This window comes from Gouania willdenowi, chromosome 13 (genome assembly GCF_900634775.1).
Source record: "Gouania willdenowi chromosome 13, fGouWil2.1, whole genome shotgun sequence".
NCBI classification, from domain to species: domain Eukaryota; kingdom Metazoa; phylum Chordata; class Actinopteri; order Blenniiformes; family Gobiesocidae; genus Gouania; species Gouania willdenowi.
This window is the reverse complement of record NC_041056.1, coordinates 18,643,950-18,669,330: the sequence shown is the minus strand read 5'-3', so window position 1 is coordinate 18,669,330 and position 25,381 is coordinate 18,643,950. Positions and strand designations below refer to the sequence as shown.

Sequence of the window (25,381 nt, the reverse complement as noted above, 5' to 3'; positions counted from 1 at the left end):
AAGTGCAACGCAAAGGCAAAGAGGTCAAGAGGAGGGGAGGAGACTAACCACGTGTGCTCCTTACCATCTACAGCTCTGTCCTTCCTTTGTAGACTTGTTTTTGTAAGCCAGTGAATACCCTGCGCATGTAGCCAACCGACCTGCGTTAGCCCGGACGAGCACATTAGCTTATGTGTGGGTTGTTGTTTTCATTCTATTTCCACTGCCAGAATCACACCTTTAAGGGCCGACGCTGTTGGGGGGGATTTTCTATCAACAACACACTGACAGCCGACCATGGTGAGCAAGACCGATGACATCCCGGTACCCAGCTGTAACCCGGTGGATGTGGCAGATGGAGCTCGGGACGGTAAAGAGACGCGGTCGGGAGAGTCCTGCGGTTGCGGTGAGGCTACACACGCTGATACCTGTCGTGCACCTCACATTCAGTGTTAGCATCGCTGTGCAGTGTGACATTGTCATTTCATTCAGTGAAGGTGTTATTGATGGAGCACCATTAGCTTTCAGTGTGGACTCCGCATTTTCCGATCAGCTGTTAAAAAAAGCTGGTCATTCACTACCTGAGTGCCCTTGAGCATTCCTACAGACACATTTGCATGTAAAGGCCACATGCATGGACTTCAAACCGGCGCTGCAGGCGAGCCAGACTAACCCAAACAAGTTAGCCACTATGCTAGCACTGACGTTAGCCTGAGTTCACTCCGCTCTGAGCCAGCAAGCTAATTTAGTGACCAGCCCTGCTCACTGAGCTACTATGCTCTGCTAACTAGGACAGCCTTGAGCTCTAAGCCTGTATGTGTGCCCTGGAATATGCAGTCTGGAATGAATAAGTTATAAGTTGGACAGTGCAGCCCACCACACGACGCACATGTTTGGTAACGGGCAGCGTGTCAGAGGAGACGCTGAAGGTCACCTTCAGTGGAGTTGCTCACTGTGGGCTCAGACGCAGGGGGACTAAACATGCTATCATATCCCCGTGTTCAGCTCACAGCCCAACCCTGTGTAACATATGTGCACCACTGTTGTAATTAACACTTAATAAACTATAATAGACGTGTATCGACCCCCTCTCTGGTCAGCGTCGACGGTTAGCTGGATGCTTTGATATCTCGTAACCCCCTCCGATAAGGATCTAAATGGAAAACGCCTGCTCGACCCCGGAAGCGGAAAGCCCGTGTTTCGGTTTCAACGGTGACCGTTTTATTTGGTGAACGAGTTCAAACCATGGTAACGACAGAGGTTAAAGATTGGGAAACATTTATGAGCTGCTAACGCAAATATTGTTGGATTTTTATGTCGTTGTTTGTATTGTAACAAAAACTTAACATGTCTTGTGACTCAATGCAATAAGCCCAAATACATGGACTATCGCTTAATAAAATCCTTCTGTTTTCGCTTCAGAACTTAATTCCGAGGATTTAAAACAGTGCTGACACGAACAGCTCAGTTTTATTTTCCGGATTTTTTATTTTTATTTTTTAAACTTCTGTTGCCGGTGACGAGGTTTGTCACCAGTGAGAACGGTCACGAGTTCAGCCGTAACATCGTTTGTAGTCGTAAAAGTCATGATGGCGTTCGGCCGGTGGTGAGAGGGAAGGTTACGCTAATAATATACGGACAGCCGCGTGGAGGTGGTGAAGGTGCGGGTAGGAGGACTGAGGAGGCATGGAGGCTGTCAGATGGAGCTCTTAAAGCAGGGCTCTGGTAGAGCTGTGGGGTTTTAAAGCGGCTGTGCAGGTTTCACTTTACACTGTTCGCTAGTTTAGGAGCTGTGTTGTAGTTTCAAACTCGATTAGTTTTTTTTCTTCTTGTTTCCAGCTGTGGCCTCCTTTACTTCAATGTCAAACATCTTTTATTCAGTGATTCTATGGCTCATAAGTTGTTTGTGAAAAAGTAATTTTACTTGCTTAAATGACTTAATCCATTAATCTATTCATTCGACTGATTGAATGACAGCTATCATTCAAATGTATTTAGTGTTTTGCAAACAATTTCTTGGTTTTTGTTGGTGTGCTAGTCAATTTGAAATTACAAATGATGTGTGTGGTGGACTGGTATGAATAAACCTTCCAATGTGTGCTTTGTCCTGCACAATTGGTAAGAAAGGAGCTTTTTTCTTTTTTCTTCATTCCTGTAGACATGGACATAACAAAACGTATAAATGCATGGAGAAACACAGCCACCATTTTCTCCTTGGTCTTTTTTGTGCTGATGCAAAGGTTATTCTTTTTGCACCAACGCTCCAGGTGTTCAACCTTGTTCCTGTTAGACTCATTGTTTTCAGTGATGCATTTGACCACTGTCACATGACAGCCCAGTTGTTGGGGGTGGGCACTTGTATATTAGGCTTATCAGGGTAATAACGCCCAGAACAGTTATAGAGGGGGGAGCCCAGTCAGAGTATGGAGAGTTTGTGGACTGTGTCTGTGGTATTATGTTGTTTAATGCGAATGTGAAATCCATTAAGATTAAGCAGATGCGTGTTCTTCAGGTGTGTGTAGTGTAGACCAAAGAGGAAATAGCTTCTGGGGATTTCTGCCTCCAGTATGCATACTAATGCCAGTCCACACAGTCACATCCATGGTGTCTTTGATGGGGCCATGAACTGTCTCTCATAGCACTTGATGAGTATCAGGGTGAGGGAAACTCATGAGCAGTTGAATTAAGTGTCAGACTGACTGACTGACTTATGAGATGCATTTCTTTATGGAACTATGTCTGTGTTGTGTTACTTTCAGCTGAAGCTCTACCTGTGACTTGTAAAATCTGACATGAGACTTCTTAGTTTTAGATCACAGGCAAAACAACTTTTCTTTCTTTTGACAAATAAATCGATAGTTTTTGTTCCTAGACAAACTAATCAGATGGGATAATGGCCCACATTTAAGAAGCTCATAATTTAATAAGAAAGTTTTGGGGTGAAAGAACAACAACAACTTGCATGCTGAGACCTAACCATTGATTAATAATTGGAAAGTAAAAGACTTGGATCATAATGTGGTGCAGATCCATGGGGAAGGGCTCGTATAAGCTAAAGGGTTGTTTGGGGTGCAGCATAGCTGAGTGTAATCCCAGAGACACTGACACCCCTACGACATGTTTCCTTATCGGGTCCAGGTAACTCATTAACTTAGTTGTTGACTTTGAGTTGTTGGGAAACTCATTTGATTTCTTTAAAGGGTACCTGCAGTGAATTTTAATTGCAAGCTTTATGAAATTATCATATTTAATGCTCCGGGTTTAGCCTTGTAGCCCTTGGAGAGCAGCTAGCAGTAGAAAGGCCTTGTTGGTTGCTGCCATTTTGCTCCCCTTAGCAATTGTAGTGACATTGGGCTGTTCCATTAGCAATACCAGTGGCCACGCCAATGGGTACTTCTTCCTCGACTTGACCCCCAGTAAGTCCACTCTCTCACTCATGTTGTGCAGCGCAGTCTCCGCCATGTATAAACAGGGCAGCTGACTACTGGATGCACAACGAGAGCTCACAATAACAGCTTCTTACACGTCCAAAGTAGCTCCAACACACGTTTGTGTTGTCCATAGTAATAGATGAAACATTATTATAAAAAATATGAGGAAGCGCAGTACAAAAACCTAAATAAAGAAGAATGTCAAAGTAGTTGAAGTGGGAACTACTGTAATCACTGCACCAGAATCAACGACTTGACATCACATCTGGCCAAACATGGCTGCTTCCTATAAATTGTATTATAAGTAATTATTCTTCAAAAAAGTACTTTAAATGTGTTTTTTTAAATCAATGTGCACACATTTTCATAATACATTAAACGTATTTTATGCTACGACTAGTACAGGTACCCTTTTTTATTTTTGTTGGTGAATGTCTTGGGACTTCTCATCCATGCCTGAAATTTAGTTTGTCCTTAAATGTCCATTATTACATTTTCATGTCCCTTTTCCACATTAACCTTTCACACTCCTCAGGCCAGATGCATTGAATATTTGTATTTTTATAAGCAGTGAGGGTGATTAAAAAACTCTCATATGCCAGTATTATCATTATTATTATTATCAGTATCACAAGTTGACTTTTTAAATGTTTGTATAACATCTGTTTTTGTAATATTTAACCTGTTAGTTGGGCCCTATAAAATCTGTTTTAGTTTTTTTTCCAAATTCCATGTTTTCCACTTACATTTTTGAAAATAAATTGTTTTTTTTTAGATAATATTAGTTTTTAAGACCTGTGAGAAAACCCATTAAATACTAATAAATTAAAAAGCCATATTTAAACAAAGGTATGTAAAAAATAAAATTAAAGGTAAATATAAGTTGTAGTGACATGGAATATTGTGACTGCTCCTTTTTAGTTATTTATGTCATATAAAAATGTATGAGAACAGCATTAATGTCACCATATTTCACCTCAGGGATCAATGGTTTACTGAATCTGAGCAGGATTATTGTTTAAGTTTTGATCAACTTAATTTAAATTAACCTAGTTTAAATGATCCTGATGACCTCATTCCAGACGGTAATGATTACACAAAAGTAAATGGACGCAAGGATGTATCAGTTATTTCACCACTAGGGGCCAGAATATTTGACAGTATCAGAAGTTATTATTAACCTACGACGTTTTAGACTCGACAACCCTGGTATCGATGGTCTCATCCACAACAACACGCAACTTTTCCCACAGATCTTCTGTAGAACTGAAGAGATGTTTTAATACTCTGAGCAGGTGAAACTGATTAAAGCTGTTTTTTACGGAGCGCCGCTGCTCTTGACGAGAAATGGACTGAGCTTCACAGGCACCGTAAAGTTAAGCGGCCACTAGTGGGGTTTGTGTATAGGAGTCTAATAAGCGGTCCCCGGAAACATTTCCCCATAAAAAACGTCCTTTGCCTCACGATGATGGGGTTTCATCCCGATTCTGTCCATTTCTACGTTCAACAGTGTTTTTTTTCTGGTAGATTTCGTCTGCCATTCCGTTAACATAGATTTTATAGGGCCCTATGTCAGTTACTTGTGAAAGAAGCCTTGTGTGGTGTCATTGTTTTCATGGTTGTGTGGCTGGTAACTTGATGTTGCCACAGCAGCAGTCATGGTCTTTGTGTCAGGGTTTGCACTTTGCAGAGTGTGTAGTTGGTTGTTTAATGGCCTAATTCACTCTGGGGACAGATGAAGTGTCCTGGGTGATAATTATTAGGAATTCAGTGACAACACAGATGCTGTGTTGAAGTTGACAAATTAGTTTTTCCATTGGCCTTGTTAAGAGCCCTAAGCCAACATGACTGTGTTGGTTCCAGTTGGTTTTGCCACATGCTTGACCTCACTAGTTTTGATAAAGCCTAGAGATGATTTATTTTCTGTTTTAGTCATTATTGTTGTCACTAGTTGTAATTCAACAATAAAAACTTGTTGCGTTTATCAATACCTCAGTATTTCTGTGAAATGAAAACATGCAGGACCTGAGGTGTTAACATGTTTTGATAAATATGGTAGAGACGATAATACTGAATGCTTTATTGAAAAAAATGTGCTTTATGTACTTTTATACATTCCTGGGATTTTGATTCACAGATCTAACAGGTTGAGGTTATTGTAAACGTGTTTCGGGTAGTCTCTCAAATTTTAATGAGAACAAAATGTGATTCAGAACATTCTGCCAGATACGACTTCTTATTAGAAAATGTTTAGGACCATGACAAACTCAATTATTGCGCTCTGCTTCATTTTCACTGAACATATCATGAGAAGACATGCCATGGCTTATAAATTCATTTTCTTTAAAAGAACAAGAAACAACAACAGGGGCCAATTGGGCAATTTTTCTTAAAAAAACAAGGACAAGTTCGAGATTAGATTTTCGATTATTTTTTTTCTCAATGTACTTAAAAATGACTGCAGACATGAGATATATTGTAAAAAAGTGCAACTTTATTGCTGTGATTGTCCTCAAGAGGTAAAATGCATAGAACAATCCCAAAATTATAAAATAAATGAGCCTCTGTCATTCAACAATTTCAAGCTTTACCTCGAGTTTAAACAAAAGTGCAACAGTAACTTCACAGTAGGTAAAATTTTCTGATTAAGAAAACTACATATTTTATAACACATAATATTACAATTCAAAAAATAATAAACTCTTCTATTAGCATCTCAGCATAGCGCGAATAAAAAAGTAAACATGCCTTTGGCACACACATAACCTACTCAAAGGTAAACAAAGAGGGGGCTGGCTCACATCACGCGACGGAACGTGAAAAGTCCAAAAAACTGTGGTGGGGAAAAAAAAAACACAAAATAACAATCTTTTTTATCTACAAATTTGACAAGTTGATTATTTATGCCAAGCCGTACAGCCCATTGTTGAATTGTAACATGTCCTTTCTTCCCTCTGCACCTGATATAACTTTGTGTGAATCAAATCAGTTCAGTTAGTGGTTCATCTTACCAATATTGATAGAATGACTGTAAGATTCATATTAAACATAGTTAGATTGTTCCAACAAGCAATATTTCTCTGTTAACTGATGTTTTAGTCTTTTTTTTTTTTTTAATTACTTCACAAAAACTGGCTGAAATAAAACAACTCAGTGGTTTTAGTGGAAACTTGCATGAAATTTAGCTTTCATAATTAAAATGAATGAATGAATTAAAATGTAATACCAGTAGTATAGTAAATGAGTATAGCAATATTTGAACTAGGATTTCTTGGCAATCGAGGTCAGATATCCTTAAAGTGTGGTGCTGGGTTGTATTGTAGGAGTTTTACAGCTGGATAAAGTTTAGGATCATTTTCGTCAATGTCGAGGATGAGAGGAAGAATTTTGATGGTTTTTGGTGCTGATAACGTGAGGGACGCTGTATTTGAGGTCAACCCTGAGCTGCTAGAATGTGAAGAAACAAGACATGCTTTGGTCAAGCTCATGGTTTTGGTTTGTGCTGAGACTAAAAAAAAACATCTTGAATCCTTTCCTCTCTGGCATCTGTTGGTTATGCAGTGGAGGGTCTGTGTGGTACTTCTTTCCTCAACGATTCTAACCCGGGGTCGTGGTCCAGTGTAGAAGGCCATCTACCCCTCCCTCACACTCCCCCCTCAGTAACCCTGACGTGCTGCGTGCTACCCTTGACTGTATACAAGGACACACTGGCTAGCAGCACTTGTCCCAGGGAGAGAAAGCAGTTGTTGGTCTGTGCAGCCATTTCTGTTCGCGTCTGTTTTCTTTCAGCAAAGAAGAAGAGAATCTGTTGTAATTAGGACAACTCAATCGGATTGGAGAAGAAGAGTTCATGTCGGGACATTCTCTAAGAACTTACAAGGGAGCTAACTGGTGTTTAGTAGACTTTGTGGGTTGTGTGTAAATAGCCAATAATTCACTGTTGTGAATGCTGTAATCCTTCACTAATAAATCCCCAGCTTCACTACCTGCTGTGTTACAGCAGAGGTGGGTTCAGCAGGTCAATGAAATCAGGCACTTATTGTCACAAGCAGACACACACTCACTGGTTTATGAATCAGTGCAGGGGAATTTGGAGACGTCCAGAGTGCTGTTGATGATTGATCATAGTGAGATCTGTCACAGGATGGTTGTCGTCTGTGTTTGGTTTAGCAGCCATGAAGCTCACTGGCTTGGTTCACTTATTCATTAATAATTCACCTCCTTCTTATTGGTAAGATCATCCACGGCCAGAGTTTAGTGTTTCCTAAATGTGACGTAGTTTCTCTTGTTGTGATGTTACTAATGTGGATTGTGCCAAAGTTCATTCACCTTCCAAATTAAGTCAATAAAAAAAGATAATGTCTGTCTTACACCAGCTGCTCAGGTTTAAATGAGCACAGAAGTATCAGCAAGGAGAGTATTTAGCAGCAAATTTGAGCCCACAGAAATGTTATTTTGATTGTGGTTTTATGGAGTGTTTGTTGGATTGAGTTTTGTTTTTGAAAGTTTCTTAACGCTACCAAACGCACACATGACATACGCGGTTTATAGTTGAGGTTTTGTGCTATTATTTAATGACTGTTTCCTAATGTGACTAATAACTAATAATTCTAATGTCTATGGTGTTCTCCCCAGGGCACAGCGCAGAGGCAGCCATGGTTAATGGGGATAGTGCCCATGAACATACAGAGGAGGCGGAGTCAAAGGAGGAGAGGAATGGCGAGGCAGATGCAGGCGAGGATTCCAACGAACAGGAAGTGATTGTGATCCAGGACACAGGCTTTACAGTCAAGATCCAGGCACCCGGAACAGACCCGTTCGACCTGCAGGTAAAAAGGAACTCATCACAAGGCCAAATGGCTTGAGCTTAAAGCTGCAGTTTGTAAGGTTTTTTTTTTTTTTATTTGGTAAAAAAAAATCCATATTCATCTTATTATATCGTAATCCAATGTGTTTTGAGTGGACAGTGAATCTCTTCTCCTGGCCCTGTAAATGCTGGACTTCAGCCAATCAGAGATCTTTCTACCAACAGGGCAATCCCATGAGCTGTTTTAAGCATTACTATTGGCTGCTCGAGCTGCTCGTCAAAAGTCAATGCACTTTCTCGACCTGAGAGTAGGGACAGTCCCATGGCATGTCTTCCAGCAGAAGTCTCTAATGCGGCTTTTGGCACAACGGTTACACGGCAACTCAAGAGGAAAACGGAAGACCGAAGTGGAGAATCGACAGAATAAAGGCACAAACATGTTCAAGAGGAACAGACTTCGCAGAGGTTCCTCTGACTCGGTCAGAGAGAGAGCGAGAGAGTCATTACAGATGGGATAAATAGCTTATTAAAAATAATCTAAGGGGGAAAGAACAGACCCATCTGTAGTGTGGGCGGAGTGTCTGCTCTGATCAGCTGGGCGTGGCTGCTTGTGTGTGAGGAGCGTGGCTCTGAGCCTCTTGCTGTCCTCACAGCAGCAGTGATATGTGCTTTCATGTCTCTAAAACATAAAAAAAAACTCTCCAATAACACAAGATAAAGTCCCTACATTTGTTACTATTCTCTATGCAGAAATCAGTCACAAAAAGATCCACAGTGTGCGCATGCACAAGAAGACAGGTGAGGTTCGTTCAGGAGGGGAGGGGAGAGTGTGCAGCGCCTTACGATTCAACATACCAAGACTTTAAGTTAAATCAGGGGCTTTCGCCTTTAATTGGCCATGTAATGTTAGTACATTAATGGAATTCGTTCTCTGCATTTAACCCATCCCTGAGGAGCAGTGGACAGCCATTTTGCGGCGCCCGGGGAGCAGTTCGGGGTTAAGGGACTTGCTCAACATCCCACAGTGACGTCCCCAGTGAGGCTTGAACCGGCAACCCTCCGATTACAAGCCCAGCGTCCTTAACCACTAAGTCTGTATTAATGTACATTTGTCTTGTTTCTGTGCTCTTGTACATCAGGTGTCACCACAGGAAATGGTGCAGGAGATCCATCAGGTGTTGATGGACCGGGAGGACACTTGCCACCGTACCTGCTTTTCCCTGCAACTTGATGGAAATGTTCTGGACAACTTTGCTGAGTTGAAGTCCATTGAGGGTCTGCAGGAAGGATCACTGCTGAAGGTGGTTGAAGGTCAGTCAGATGGTGCTGGCCAATTGTTAAAAGGGTCTTTGGGAAAAACACTGAACACCTAAGTTACTCTTAATGAAGGAATTGCTCATTGCTTAGTAACTGTAAATGGTTGGTTGAATGAGGTCAATTTACCCTATGCAAAAAATCTCCATTCACTGTAGAAGTTAAATTTTCTTTTCCTGGCAAACCATTAAGCTTAGAATTTTCCTTCATACTTTTGGTGTCAACCAATGGTCCCGAAACACCAGACTGTTTGACCGTGAGTGCCAGGCTCATAGAAGGATTTTTTTCTTCAGCTGGTGCTTTTTAGTTTTGAAAGGTCTATTGCCTAGGACACTAGATGCATATCTGCATCTATATCTGCATTTTTTTGGGGGTTCATCCAAAAAGTATGTAAGGTCATTCAGCTGAAAAAACAAACATGGCCGCATAGCTTCTTACAATATAGAAGAAAAACTCAATTTAAATGAGAGGAATAATGCGATGATCACAATAACATCCTCATTTTACAGTATGTAGTGAGTGGTGTTTCAGTTCAACTTGTGGTCAGTAAATTATTTTTGGGTTCCTTGAAAATTGCTCCCAACAAAGTCAGCTTCTCACTTCATTCCTGAGTGTTTCCCACCTGATTTATAAATACTTCAGCTCAACTGGCACCTCCATGCACACTCAGGTGTAATAGAGGAGCGAGACATCTAAAACTTACAGGACAGGTGAACAGCACTGAATGAACAAGGCTGTTTAGAAGTCGGACACCAGTTTTCTATTGTTTTCATTTTTCCATCTGTCCTAAAAAAGAATTGATGCATTACGGCACCCCCATTCCCACCCACAATAACTCTGTGCAATATAAAGCGGGTACAGACACACACACACACAAATACAGCAATAACAAAGTTGTGAGTTGCTTATATTTTATTCAGTACTTTATAAAGAAAAGTGGTGTTTTTTATTTGAACCACTTTAAAAGTCCAGTTTCTACATTTGGGGAGTAGGACAACGATTAAAGTTACAGATTCTTGCCTAAGATTGTTTAGTTTCACTTTACAAAGCTGGATTCATGTTTCCATTCTGGTGCAAACCACTCTGTGAAGAAAGGATGTCGATTGCTTTTTATAAAATGACTAAAATCAAACCCGAAGTGTAAAAACTTGAACAACTTCTAATGTGTCTAAGTGTCTTTGCTACCTATACTGTCCCCTCTACCACGATGTGGTGATGAATTGTCCTGTTTCGTGTCTCCTTATAGAGTATAACACTTGTTTAAATGTAGTGGTTGCTTGTTATACTAATAATGTTGCCGTCTGTCCTCTTCAGAGCCATACACAGTACGAGAAGCTCGTATTCATGTGCGGCACATCAGAGACCTGCTGAAAAGTCTGGATCCCTCCGATGCTTACAATGGAGTTGACTGCAACTCACTGTCTTTTCTCAGCGTCTTCACTGATGGAGATCTAGGAGGTGTGACAGTGAGACTCAATGGAGGCTTGCATACTTCATAATTCACTTTGCAGTTTTTCAAATGCCACTTTTAGTAAATATGTTCTATAACATACAAAGGGACTTAAGTTTAAATTGTACATGTTATTCAAATTTAGTTTTGTATCCACTAAAAGTTCCTGTCCTTACATCAATGTCCTAAACCACAGGTTTGGTTATGCTAAACTTTAACATCAGTGGCCTCACAAATGACAAGGTTTTTTTTTTTATTTTAATGCAAATGTACAAACCTTCACTTCTTTTTACAGACAGCGGGAAACGAAAGAAAAAAGGCAATGAGCTGGATCAGATCGACTGCACACCGCCAGAGCACATCCTGCCTGGCAGCAAAGATCGCCCCCTAGTGCCTCTTCAGCCACAGAACAAGGACTGGAAGGTAAAGAACGTGTCCACTACTCATACCTAAACAACTCATAAAAGAGATGATGAATGAAGACGTTCCAGCGAAAAAAACAAAGAACTCGTGTAAATACCTTGGAAACTGGAACAGTGTTTATCTTCCTAAAGAGCAGCAGGATGTGACACAGTTAGACGTTTTGTGGTTTAAGCATCTACTACTGGGAAAGCAATGACATAAGTCACCATGAAAAATCAGCCAATCACAAGCTCCACAAATATACACTGCTTTAAAAAAGTGTTAAAGGATGTAAAGTCTGCAATAAATGTGTATAATAAGTCATTAGTGAATACCAGAGAACCACATGAGTGAGCATGAGAAATTATAAGAAAATATGTAATGAAACTAAATTGTTAATGTCTCACTTAAAGACAAGCAATGTGAAATTAACAGTAAATATGCAATGTGTTGACTTGTATATCAACTGTAAGTATATTAAATAAACATGTGCTTTATATATCCATTTATGTTTTAATTTAGGCTGTATTATAATTTAGGAATTAGGGCTGGGTGATATATCGAGATTTAAGATGTATCGAGTTTTCTATTATATATAATAGCTTATTTTGTATCAAAATACTCATTTTAAGAGTCACCGCTTTTACTTCTCAGAACAGAGTCCTAACTCAGAGCTTCCCCATAACAAGCCATATTACAGATTACATATCACTCACACATGCTGAACATGGAATGTTCACAGCATTTCAATGTTAATAACGGTCGACCTACCAGATTCTAATCACATAATTGTATTTAGTAAGTGGTTGACAAGTGGGTATTTTAGATTTCTTGTACACTTGTCTTAAAATATAAGGAATACTGGAGCTTGGTTGGGCGGGTGGGACGGATTGTAGTGGACGCCAGAAAATGTCCCTTATTTTCAGTATAAATCAGTTTTGGCTGATTTCAGGAAATCAGCCAAAACTAAACAACCACAGCCTTTTATTGAGTGAAAGTCTTTCTATTGTAAAATGCTCATTGTATAAATATCAACCATGTGTTTTGTAGCCCATGCAGTGTCTAAAGGTCCTGACCATGAGCGGCTGGAACCCTCCACCTGGAAACAGGAAGATGCACGGCGACCTCATGTATCTGTACATTGTGACTGTGGAGGAGCGACACATCAGCCTCACTGCCTCCACACGCGGCTTCTACCTCAACCAGTGAGTTAGCATTTTCATTTTTAACTGCTCTAACAAACTCTCCTCCATGCACATTTGTCTTGGTTTGACTGGCTGACAGATTATGTCATGTTTAGAGTGTTTATTCAGATTACCGTCAAGTTAATCAGACCAGATTGTCATTATTATGTATTAAATGGGAAATAGCTGTTGCTGCACAATAATGTAGATACTGCTAAAGTTTCATACTCTAGATTTTCCTCAATCTTTGTTGAAGATACTATAGTAGGGCCCTGTGAAATCCGCGTTACGGAATCGCGGACGGAATCACAGAATCGACCAAAGAAAACAGGTAAACGCAGAAATAGACAGAATCGACATGAAACGCCGTCACCATGAGGCAAGGGAGGTCATTAGGTGCACCACCCTCCCCCCTCCTGTCCTGGCTGCATTAAAAAAAACGCTTAAACCACCATGAACACCGTCTAAACTGTCAAAAAATTACGCTGTGCCTGTAAAACTCCATCCGTTTCTCGTGTAGCACTGCATCGCCCCGTGAAAACATGATCAGCTTTAATCAGCTTCACCTGCTCAGAGTGTTTGATCAACATCTCATCAGAGCAACAGAAGATCTGTAGGAAAAAGTCGTTCTGTTGTTGTGGACGAGACCATCGATGCCAGGGATTGTAGAGTCTGAAACATCGTAGGTTAATGATAACTTCTGATAATGTCAAATATTCTGGTCCCTAGTGGTGAAATAACTAATGCATCCTTGTGTCCATTTATTTGTTTAGTCATTACGGTTCTGAATGATGTCATCAGGATCATTTAATTTAGGTTTATCAAAACTTAATCAATAAACCTGATCAGATTCAGCAAACCATTGACCCCTGAGGAGAAATTGGGTGACATTAATGCTGTTAACCCTTATATATTTTTATATGACATAAATAATTAAAAAGGAGCAGTCAGTATAATCCATATCACTACAACTTATATCTACCTTTTAATTGTATCGTATTTTTATTCTTTTACATACATTTTTGTTTGATTTTGCTGTTTTTTATTTATTAGTATTTATTTTGTTTCCTCACAGGAGTTAAAAACTAATGTTTTCTGGGGGAAAAAAATTCTATAAAAAACCTGAATTTTAAAAAATTAAAGTGGAAAACACAGAATTTATTTTTATAGGGCACTACTATAGCACTTTTAACTAATTTATTAGAAGTCCTTCACATCACAAAAGTGTGTATGTTAATGGACTAATTTAAGGATTTGAAAGCCATACAGTCTGGGATTACTCTTCATTAACGTGAACTTGAATGTGGAATTGATTTTCTCTTTTTTCTCTTCAGATCTACTACCTACACATTCAACCCCAAACCAGCCAATCCCAGCTTCCTGAGCCACTCTCTGGTGGAGCTGCTGAGCCAGATCAGCCCTGCCTTCAAGAAGAACTTCACTGCCCTTCAAAAGAAAAGGTTTAAAGCTCCTCCCAGTTTTAACTTTGAACTTCACAATACATCGCCACACTTATCTACCTTTTTTCTATAAGTGCTATATCTTTTTTTCCCCAATAATGTGGCACTAGAGCCTAGCCCATATTTTTATGGGTAGAAAGCAGGGTTCACCTTTGAAAAATGACCACGAGTAACAAACACACATTATCAATGATCCACTTTTCTCTGCATTCTTTTAGTTTTCAAACTATTTATTTATCACCTTTTTCTTCAACTTTCATGATGGTGTTCTTTGTTTTATAGTCCTGGTTTAGTAAGGTCAGAGTTTGAAGAGAATCACTTGGAAAAAATAATGATGTTCTCCTTTTTGTGCTTCTACTGCAGAGTGCAGAGACATCCATTTGAAAGAATCGCCACACCTTTCCAGGTATACAGCTGGACCGCTCCGCAGGTGGACCACGCTATGGACTGCGTTCGTGCTGAAGATGCCTACACCTCCCGCCTGGGATACGAAGAGCACATACCGGGACAGGTGGGCATGATTCCAGTCACATAGCAGTGATATGAAAGAGTAACAGGAACATTTCCCTCTGTAGTAGTGACTTGTTCTTCTTTTGTTCAGACCAGAGACTGGAACGAGGAGCTGCAGACCACCCGAGAGCTTCCACGGAAGAACCTGCCTGAGCGTCTGCTGAGAGAGAGAGCAATATTTAAGGTATCTACACTAGAATTTAAAAGCAATGGATGAATGAATTCCAACAAGAGACTATTTTAAAAATGAAGTGTATGATTCTATGGTTAAAATTAAATTGACCGATTTCCTCCACTTTAAGATGTGTTGGCTGCAACTCAAATTATTATTTTTTTTAATATAATATTCCTAAAATATGGTTTGTTACTGGACTTAGAGGGAGGATTACATGAATGATGAGACATAATAAGACAGAGCTACTAAATCTAATATTGAATGTTTAAACATGCTCATAATCCATCCACATAATTATTCAAAATATTTATTGAAGACACATTTTTGAATGTTTTTAAATAAACTCGGCAAATGTGTTTTTTCAGGATTGTTAAATCAAACTATCATCAACGTATGTTTTTCTTTAACCTTGAACTCTGGTTTTTTGTTTTGTTTAAAGGTGGACACTTCCTGGGTTTTATGATGTGATGAACTGGTTTCACTGTTGTGTGGCTGATAGTGATTTCTTTTATCCTTTTCCTTCTTCTGCAGGTCCACAGTGACTTTGCAGCTGCTGCCACTCGAGGCGCCATGGCGGTAATCGATGGCAATGTGATGGCCATTAACCCCGGCGAAGAAACGCGCATGCAGATGTTTATCTGGAACAACATCTTCTTCAGTCTGGGCTTCGACGTTCGAGACCATTATCGCGAGCTAGGAGGCGACGCCGCCGCACACGCCGCGCCTACCAATGACCTGAATGGAGTGCGGGCTTACGGGGCGGTGGACGTGGAGGGACTGTACACCCTGGGTACGGTGGTGGTGGACTACAGAGGATATCGTGTCACAGCCCAATCCATCATCCCAGGAATTCTGGAGCGGGAGCAAGAGCAGAGTGTGATTTACGGCTCTATTGACTTTGGAAAGACGGTCGTGTCTCACAACAAATATCTGGAGCTGCTCGACAACACCAGCAGGCCTCTGAAGGTCAGTGTTGTGTTGATGACCTGATGTTTTAATAAGACAAACAGGAACCTTCAGGTTTGGCATTTTTGGGTTTTCTGATTGTCTAAAGCAGAGGTGGGCAACTTCTGTCACAGCAGAGGCCACAAAAATTTGTTTGTTTGATCGAAGGGCCACATTGTCAACATTTAGGTCAGGATTTAGAATAATGACCAATCTGAGCATCAGCACAGGAAAGAACAGTTTTTTTTTATCGTAATTTTGTGTGTTTTTCTGTCGTTCTGTGTATGTTTGTTGTTGTCTTGCTTTTTATGGTTGCATTTTGTGCCTTTCTGTTGTCCTTTTGTGTAAAATGTATGTTTGTTGAGTCATATTTTGTGTTTATGTTGTCATTTTGCATTTTTTGACTTAATTTTTGTGTATTTCTGTTGTCGTTTTGCTTGTTAGTTAATACTATGGGTTTGCGGCGTCATTTTTGTGTACTTTTGTTGTCAATGTCTGAAATTTTGTATATATTTTATGAGTCTTTGTGTATTTTTTATTGCCGTTTTGTTAATGTTTTCAGTAGTTTTGCGTGTTTTGGATTATTTTGTGCATTTCTTTTCTTTCTTTTTTTTTACTGTCTTTTTCTGCGATTCTGTAATTCATTGTTTTTTTTAATGTTTTCTTGCTTTTGTTTTGTGTATTTTTTTGTAATTTTGTTCGTTTACTTTGGGGGGGCCCTGAGCTGCCAGTTGCCTATGTTTGGTCTAAAGGATGTTTGTGCGTTCTGTGACATGTCTCAGGTCCAGAGACATGGTGTACTGAATGAGAAGAGCGAGACGGTGGAGCTGTGCTCCTCTGTGGAGTGCAAAGGTATCATTGGGAACGATGGCAGACACTATATCCTGGACCTTCTACGTACTTTCCCACCTGATCTCAACTTCCTGCCTGTGGATGGGGAGGAGCTTCCTCCCGAGAGTCAGCGTCAAGGCTTTCCTCGCCAGCACCGGCATCGCCTGGCCTGCCTGCGCCAGGAGCTCATTGAGGCCTTTGTCGAACACAGGTAAGTGTCTGTGTGCACGGCAGTGACTCGGGATGTCTGTAGAAACATTGCATACATGTTTGTTTGGTCTCCAGATATCTTCTCTTCATGAAGATGGCAGCATTGCAGCTAATGCAGCAGAAAGCAAACAAGGACGCTAACACGACAGACATGCCTGCCATCACTGAAACATCAACAGAAAGCGTTGAAAACACAGACCTGACCACCACAGACCCCTCTGATGTCACAGACAACACGGCTGAGGCTGCCGTACAAGCAGCTACTGACGGCGAGAGTAATTCAGTGAAACCACAAACTACAAACGGCCCAGTAGACACCACTGTCACCCAGAATGGTGAATACAAGAGCCCACTGGAGGGTAAGGAGCTTGAGGAAAGTATTCCAGGATTAGCTCAAGCCAAAGAGCTGGCGGAGACCTTAGTCGCCGAGGACGGATCCGGTATTGGTATGTCCAGACAAGAAACACTCAAAATGTGAGGCCAGGGCTGAGCATAGGAGGTTTCTCTGGTGGTTCACAAACAGCAGAGAAAATGGAGCTTTGAGTGTTTAAAGCTGTGCTGTTGTGCTGTATGACAGTGGTTTCTTTCCACCAGACTGGCCTTCTCTGTTAAGTCCTCAGCCCACTCTGGGTGTAGTCCGATGGCTGTTAACATTGTGGCCAATAACCTGAATAATCATTAAATGAATCCCGTGTGTGTCGGAATGGTGATGCAGTGTTATTGTGAAGGATTTGTGTGCTGCTGCAATGATCAGTGATTCAGTAATCTGCCTGTCAAACAACCTAATCTGAAACATTTTGGGTGGTGATTACATGGTTGTGAGTACTGAACTGAGGCTTTTTTTTAACTATAAGATAATCAAACCAAGATGTGTAATACTGATAAAGCTGATATAGTGGCAATTTCTTAGTGAAACATCACAAACGCACCACATTTTTGACAGTTTAAGTGACATTTTTGCACTTGCTGATTTAATTAAGAGTTTTTGAAGGATTTGAGATTGTAGTTTAAAAAAAAAGTTTCCCCACACGGTTCCAAAATTGATTCCTACATCTTATGTAGGGTCATGGCATGTAATTACTTGCTACTAATAACCCTTTAAAAAGGTAAATACAACACTTATTTGCACTAATAATTCCCACGGTTTCCTAATTAATTGATAAATGTTCAGTTTTGAGTTGGGGTCTTATATTTATGTGAATGTCCTCTAACCACTTTTCCCTCCTTGTGTGACAATTCATTAACAGATCCCAAAAGTCGTGAAGTGGTTCTCAATGCGTGCAAGGCAGTCGGCTCCATCAGCAATTCGTCCTTTGATATTCGTTTCAATCCAGACATTTTCTCTCCAGGTAAAATCCTACAGTATGATTGGATCTTTATCAAACTCTAATGATGGTTTTATTTTCACTTTTTGTGGTTCATAAATGGTTTGTTTGTTCATGGTTCAAGATTCATTGATGGTTTGTTCGTGATTCATAAATGGTTTTTGGTTGGTTTGTTCTTGGTTAATGGTTATTTCAGGGTTTGTTTGTTTGTGGGCAGTTTTTGGTTCGTGGTTCATTCATCATGCTCCATTTGTTGTTCATGGTTCATTCGTGGTTCACTGTTAATTTGTAGCTTGTTCCTGGTTCAGGTTAATTCATTGTTTGTTTGTTTTATTTCTGTTTTTTTCGTGGTATAAAAAAACCTGTCAAATGTGTCTGTTGATTTTTATGTCTATTCCTGTTTCTTTTTGTTTAAACCAGGGGTGAGATTTCCAGAAGAGAGTGCAGATGACATTCTGAAGCAGAAGCAGCTGCTCAAAGACACTGCAGCCTTCTTGGTATCCTGTCAGATCCCGTCGTTGGTCAGTGACACTTGTGCATATTTTACTGGTACACGTTGGGCTATTTTCTGCAGCTAACAGCCTCATTAATGTTTTTTTTTAACCAGGTGAAAGACTGTTTGGACCACAGTGCTCTGCCCATGGATGGAGCTACGTTAACGGAGGCTTTGCACCAGAGAGGCATCAACGTGCGCTACCTTGGATCAGTTCTAGATTTTGTGGACAAAACTCCAGCCAAAGCCCAGCTGGAACACTTCTATGTGAGTCCAAAGAAACAAAGTCATTGTACACTTTGCATCCTGAACAAGATGAGTGATTTTCTCCTCATCCGTGTCTCAGAGGATAGGGATCAGTGAGCTGATTACCAGATGTGCAAAACATATCTTCAAGACTTACCTCCAGGTTTGTAAACACGCATTCCTTTTCCTATCTGTTTTAAAAAAGACACGCCTACTAATTCTCAGTGATGGCTTTTAAGGGTGTGGAGTTGTCCGCCCTCTCGGCTGCTGTGAGCCACTTCCTCAACTGCTTCCTGAGCTCCTTCTCCGACTCTGTCACCCATCTTCCACTTGACGAACTGGTGTCTCGTCGAAAGAGCCGTAAAAGGCGCAACAGGGTCCCAGGTAGTGGTGACAACACAGCATGGGCAAGTCTGACGCCTAGCGAGCTGTGGAAGAACATCACGTCTGAGGCCATGAGCTACTATCACTTCACCCTAGAATGGTGAGGGAACACAGTTTTACTATTTAATGGGGAAATTCTAGATATAGATATTCTAGATATGCATAACTGACACAATTTTCAAAATGAAAAAGTCTCATTGGCTGGTATCCTTGAAACAGGGTTGTGGAAGTCATTGTCAGTCCACAATGACCTGTGATGTGCCAAGGCCCACAAGTCGGGAACTTTGCCCTGGATGTATCAAATGCATATTACAATGCACAACATATTGTACAGTTCTTTCTGTTCTTATTAACTTTTAAAAATCTCTTGAACTTCTTTTATTGGTACAAACTTGAATTGAGTTTTCATTGTTAGACTTTATGGCTCATGTGAGTTAAATAAACATTATTCACTTTTTCGTGTTTAGTGAGAGTGTGGATCAGGTGGTTGAGAAATACGGCCTTCCAAAAATTACCCTGCTCCGAGAAATCGCCATCAAAACTGGCATCCAGGTAATGCCCTCTAATTGAGACTGGATACACTGTCGCTTCCCCTTATTTTATCTAAAAGACATTGTGATGCTTGCTTTTAGATCTTGATAAAAGAGTACAACTTTGACTCCCGCCATAAGCCTGCCTTCACTGAAGAGGACATCCTAAACATTTTCCCTGTTGTGAAGCACGTGAACCCCAAAGCTTCAGATGCCTTCCACTTCTTTCAGAGTGGACAGGCCAAAGTTCAGCAAGGTACGGCTCGTGTGTTTTCATGTGCAAAGGAACATGTGTTTAATGAAGTAATTTATTTTGGTTTTGTGTAATTTCCAGGTTTCTTAAAGGAGGGCTGTGAGCTCATCAATGAGGCTCTAAACCTCTTCAACAACGTGTACGGAGCCATGCACGTGGAGATCTGTGCCTGTTTACGCCTGCTGGCACGCCTTAACTACATCATGGGAGACCATGCTGAAGTACGGTCACACCTGATGGCTCTTTGCACAGCGAGCTCACCATCCGGTAGATTTTAAAAAAGATAACAGGAAATTGTTGTTTTCCCCTTGCAGGCTCTCGGCAACCAGCAAAAAGCTGTTTTGATGAGTGAACGTGTGCTTGGCATTGAGCACCCCAACACAATCCAAGAATATGTGAGTTGTTGATAAGTCAGGACTTATCTTTACTGTTTAAAGACCAGTTAACCTTTTGGTTTCTGTCATTGTCTCTCAGATGCACTTGGCTCTCTACTGTTTTGCCAACGGCCAGCTGTCCACTGCACTAAAGCTGCTGTACCGCGCTCGATACCTCATGTTGTTGGTGTGTGCGGAGGACCACCCAGAGATGGCGCTGTTGGATGTGAGTATCATCATGCTAATGCAACAAATAAAGAAATCTTGCAAATAATTACAAAGTACAGTAATAAATACCTGTTCGAGATGCTAATAATCAAACAAACTGCATATCATCTTTAAATTCAGACATTACAGTCACCCAAAGTTAAAGGCTGAATGTTGCTACTATATGAAGATTATCACAAATTAGCACAATAAACATGATGGATCATGGAGTAGCAAAAAAGGCAATAACAATGGAACGGCTGAGTAGCGAGTGTCCAATGTTTTTTTTTTTTTTTTTTTTTTTAACTAGCAGATGAGCTAATGTCTGCCTTCAACATCAATCAAAACTGTGAAGCTTAATCTTTATTTTAATGTGTTCTTGTCAGAGTAATATCGGTCTGGTCCTACACGGAGTGATGGAGTACGATTTATCCCTAAGATTCCTGGAGAACGCCCTGACCATTAACACAAAGTACCACGGCCCCCGGTCTCTCAAAGTGGCCCTCAGGTGACGAAGGAACCTATATTTATGTTCATACACTAAAAGCCCCACCATGGTGATCTAAATATCCCTGCTCTGTCATTTGTTTATCAGCCATCATTTAGTAGCAAGAGTTTATGAGAGCAAGGCTGAGTTCCGCTCTGCACTGCAGCACGAGAAAGAGGGTTACACCATTTACAAGAACCAGGTAGAAGCAAAAACCTAATCTCCCCATTCACTCTTTGGAAATGATGCCACTAAATGTATTGTTTTATTCCTCAGATGGGCGAAGCACATGAGAAAACAAAGGAAAGCTCTGAGTATTTGAAGTATCTTACCCAGCAGGCAGTAGCTCTCCAGAGAACGATGAACGAGATCTACAAAAACGGCTCCAACGCCAGCATAATGCCCCTCAAGGTGACCCTGAGTCCAAGCAACCTGTCCTGCCAGTCTGAACCATCCATCACTTACATGATGCCTGCATTTTCTCCCTGTTTTCCAGTTCACTGCTCCCAGCATGGCCAGCGTCCTGGAGCAACTCAACATCATTAATGGCATCATCTTTATACCTCTCAGGTAGGGGAGCAAAGGGTTTGGGAGCCTCTCGGAACTGAGGCTTAAGATGTAAATGTGGTTTGAGATTCAAACTTCCTCTTTAGTGTGATTTTGTTATGGTAAATGAACTTGATTTATATAGCACGTTATCCCTACACTAAAGTAGTTTCAAAGTGCTTTACAATATCAGCTCATTCACACTCACATTCACAGACCAATGGGACTGAGCAGCCATGCACAGTTTGCATAAATAAACCCATATTTTTCTATGAATGAAGTGTACATTTTTATTCCAGAAGCTGTTTATGAAGTATTGTATTGGCTGTCCGTGTCGGCCTAGTTCTCAATCTATTTATCCGATAAGTTTTGAGGTAAAGCTAGACCCTTCCTGGATCCATGAAATGTAATGTTAGGAAGTGATTGCACATTGCAGTGCAGCATCATAAACTTTGTTGAAACAACATCCAATCAAAGATGAAATATAAAACACTACGCAAGAAATGGACTTTTGTTTTTTGCATCTGTAAAGGCCAAAAAAAATTGAGTTTCACAATAATGTTGCTTCACTTTTCTGTTTTCCCTTCAGCCAAAAGGACCTGGAGAACCTGAAGGCAGAGGTGCAGAGGAGGCAGCAGCTTCAGGAGCTAGGAAAGAGTGAGGAGCCTGTTGAGGAAAGTCCTCTGGAACTAGAAGACAAAATCCCTGTTGATTACGCTGGCGAGCACCAATAACGGTGTCTTTTCTGATGTGGGAGAAGAAGCAGTTGTGACACAACAGCCATGTCAACGCTGCTGTGGACCTGAGAAACGAGCAGCCGAAATCAGCATTGAAAAACTAACGGGGGTGGGCTTTGGGTCAGGGCATTGTGGAAAAACAAACTATATGAACTGTAGGACATAAGGAAGTTTCCTTCAATGCAGGGTGAGAGAGACAGAGGAGAAAATATAATTAAGTCAATGTAATGTGCAATCTGAAAAGTCCCATGCCCATCAGCACAGTGGTGTGTCCACTGAAGATGTTGGCTATGATGGAATGGTGACGGGTGAGGGACGAAGACCAAGAATGACCATGACATTGTATACCAGAGCCTTATCAGCTGCACCATCACACCACGCCTCCCACTGCAACCTTATTTCATGAACACTCACACTTCCCCCACCTTTGCCCAAATAGCCTCAAAGCTCCATGGGTGTGTATCAGCCAAATCCAAACATGGTGCTTCAAGCAATGCAGCGCCGACCCTGTTCTAAACCTCAGGGCTACTCTACTGTGCACTAAGACCTAAAAACAGGCATTCAAAGTAACACTTTACATGTGAGGCTTCAGAATGTAAAGTCCCTCCTTTGTGGCTTTGTGAGTCACTTTTCAGCAATTAGCCGTTTTTTCCTTACATGTCCCCTTTGGTTAATTCATTTAGTTTATCATTTGTACTTCAGACATCCTCGCTGCGTCCTCTGGCTCCCGTTTCATTTCAGCAAACTGACACATCAGTGAGTTCCAACCTGTCATTTAACTTGATTTTTTTTTTTTTTTTTTTCTTTCCTTTTCAACAGTTTTGTAATAGGGATCAGGATAATTAGGAGGATATTTTTATTCCTGTTGATCATTAATTAATTTAAGTCATGTCTGTTTTTTAGAAAATGTATAGAAGTAGAAATAGGTGTACAAATCTCTATTGGATTCAGACAGGTACTTGATTAATATAATGCATAAAGCAGATTTGAAGAACAGAAGACGTCCAACTTTAAGCAGAAGATTAATAATCTATTTACATGCTGTGTCCAAACGTCTATTTTTACACATCAAAGGACGATATGTGCATGTATGTTTGTAATTGTGTGTGTGTGTGTGTCTACATGTAGCCTGACAGAGGAACCTATTGGACGGAGATGCTGCGGAGGCTGGGCTCAATTTATTTTTGTTTGTGGACAAGTTAAAAAGCCTTTGCCTCTTTTAATCAAACCTTTTTAGGCACCAGTGTTGCAGATCTGTCTGTACTGAAGTATCGCTCTTAGAAAGGTGCTCAACAGCAGCACTGACAGTGTGTTGTTCCTATAGATGATTTGTTTCTTTATTTCTCATTGTTGGTCATGTTATCTTTTTATATGTGTGTGTGTGTATAAGCAGAAACCAGCCAGGAGTGAGCAGTTGAGTGCACTTTTTCATGCTATTTGGATGTAATAAATCATCTGCAGCACAACCAAGAAGCTGCTTCCAAGTGATGTACCAAAAAAAAAGGTTTATTTACGCCTGTATAAATGCAATGTATCCCCTCCCATGGCAAACTGTTACTCAATCGTTGCCGTGTGTAGACGTGTGTGTGTGTGTGTGTGATTAAAGCAATAGAGATGCTGCTCATGTTTAAGATTAATATGCAGTTTTTCCCCCTCATGTGAGATGGATTTCTTTCTGTACTGGCTGGTGACTTGATGAGGAGGGAGTAGTATAGAAAACCTAAAACAAAGTGAGCCCTGCAGACGAGGAGGAATGATTCCTACAGTGACTTTCTTTTTCCAAATCATGCTCCGAAAAACATGATCTCACATTGATAGCAGAGTGTGGTGTGTATGTGCCTATTAAAACTGCTTTTGAATGGACATGTGATCAAGATGGATAAAAACTTTACAATTTATAAAAGTTAAATATACCTCCTGACTTTGTTTTCTGGATTTCTTGCATCTGTAAGCTCAGATTCCCTTGTTTCTCAGTTGCAATATTACCTTTGACCAACAGGAGGCACAAAATGACACCCTGAAAGCCAATGCAGGTGTAAATGCTCATTATTTGGGTGTTCAGACATTGAAGAAAAGTCAGTGTTTTAAAGTGACCACTTGATCCTGCTTATTATACAATTTAATAGATTTTCTGAGGGAACTTAAAAGCTTAAACTTAAGGTTCTCCCAGGTGTTTGAGGAGTTTATCTTCTCTGATCGTTGAACACTCTCACATTGAGTTTAGTTAAACATTTATTTTTTTGTCAGTAGCTAAACTTTTAAGCTTCGGATTGTCATAAAACCTCGGATGTTATACAGGAAGATAAAAGCCGACATATAATGTATTTTCATTTTTTAAATTGAAAACTGGTAAATGTGTTTACTGACATGATCTGTAAATACACAGAATACATGGTTGATCTTCGTTGCTAGATAGATTTTAACTACTAATAAACCACATGGAGTTGTAGCAGGAGAGAAATCTTATGCATCTTTTCTAAAATATGACTTTCACTGCTCTTAATGAGATAAAAATGACAGTTTGTGTGAGCGTTTGCTGATTGGTGTGTTACTTTTTTCAAGTTTGTCTAATTTTCTTTTCTTTTGGTTGGACGGGGCTTTGCTTTTATATTAAAATGAATAAAATGAAATGAGTGAATCTAATGATTTTTTATGTTTTCCATTGTTGGACTGTAAAACAACACTGACTTGCAGAGGCTTGTCTATTTAGCCTCAGGGTTTAAAAACTCAGCCTCATGCAAGTAAACCTTGAAGTTTTATTACGTAAGACATTAAAACAGCATGTTTAACACAAAGTAAATAGGTATTTCACAGTAGTTATTTGGGTTGTCATGTTTAAAGTGAAAATGTATGTTGGTAAACGCTGTATAAGGTAAATGTAAATTATATTTTTGACAATATTGTATTTATATTGTTATAACACAACAGGGCTCAAACTACATTTTTACTAGGATAAAAAAATTTAAAAAACCAAGGGAAAATAATCAAATTTCTATCAGAATGTGATTCCGAATGAATGTGATTTAACTATAGTATTTGTTTATTTTTTCCTCACTTTTTTTTTTTTTTGCTTTTTTCTCCTCTCTTGCAAAACCATAGGC

At 40.2% G+C, this 25,381-nt stretch overlaps 1 protein-coding gene across 3 annotated transcripts; it reads left to right on the top strand.

The window, feature by feature from the left end:
* Positions 1-7: 7 nt before the first annotated feature.
* On the top strand, positions 8-24,201 carry cluha (clustered mitochondria (cluA/CLU1) homolog a). Of its 3 annotated transcripts, none has more exons than XM_028464285.1 (27): positions 8-385; positions 8,046-8,239; positions 9,357-9,528; positions 10,846-10,989; positions 11,277-11,404; positions 12,434-12,588; positions 13,902-14,027; positions 14,391-14,538; positions 14,629-14,721; positions 15,244-15,678; positions 16,440-16,699; positions 16,774-17,057; positions 17,946-18,047; positions 18,444-18,544; positions 18,631-18,783; positions 18,863-18,925; positions 19,002-19,246; positions 19,614-19,698; positions 19,779-19,932; positions 20,011-20,150; positions 20,244-20,324; positions 20,404-20,529; positions 20,897-21,018; positions 21,106-21,199; positions 21,274-21,408; positions 21,494-21,567; positions 22,133-24,201. In XM_028464285.1, exons 1-27 carry the CDS (start codon positions 277-279, stop codon positions 22,275-22,277), a joined length of 4,068 nt encoding a protein of 1,355 aa, XP_028320086.1. In that variant the 5' UTR covers positions 8-276; the 3' UTR covers positions 22,278-24,201. The 3 variants fall into 3 exon arrangements, with proteins under 3 accessions (XP_028320086.1, XP_028320085.1, XP_028320087.1); XM_028464284.1 differs by having other exon boundaries at positions 16,774-17,144; XM_028464286.1 differs by lacking the exon at positions 8-385 and adding an exon at positions 1,549-1,640 and having other exon boundaries at positions 16,774-17,144.
* The last annotated feature ends 1,180 nt before the right edge of the window (positions 24,202-25,381 follow it).

Bases quoted from the DNA above. Each gene is read 5' to 3' on its own strand.
- cluha (XM_028464284.1), top strand. From the start codon at position 277: ATGGTGAGCAAGACCGATGACATCCCGGTACCCAGCTGTAACCCGGTG. The intron at 386-8,045 runs GTGAGGCTACAC...TGTTCTCCCCAG, and splicing joins GGGAGAGTCCTGCGGTTGCG to GGCACAGCGCAGAGGCAGCC. The intron at 14,539-14,628 runs GTGGGCATGATT...TCTTTTGTTCAG, and splicing joins AAGAGCACATACCGGGACAG to ACCAGAGACTGGAACGAGGA.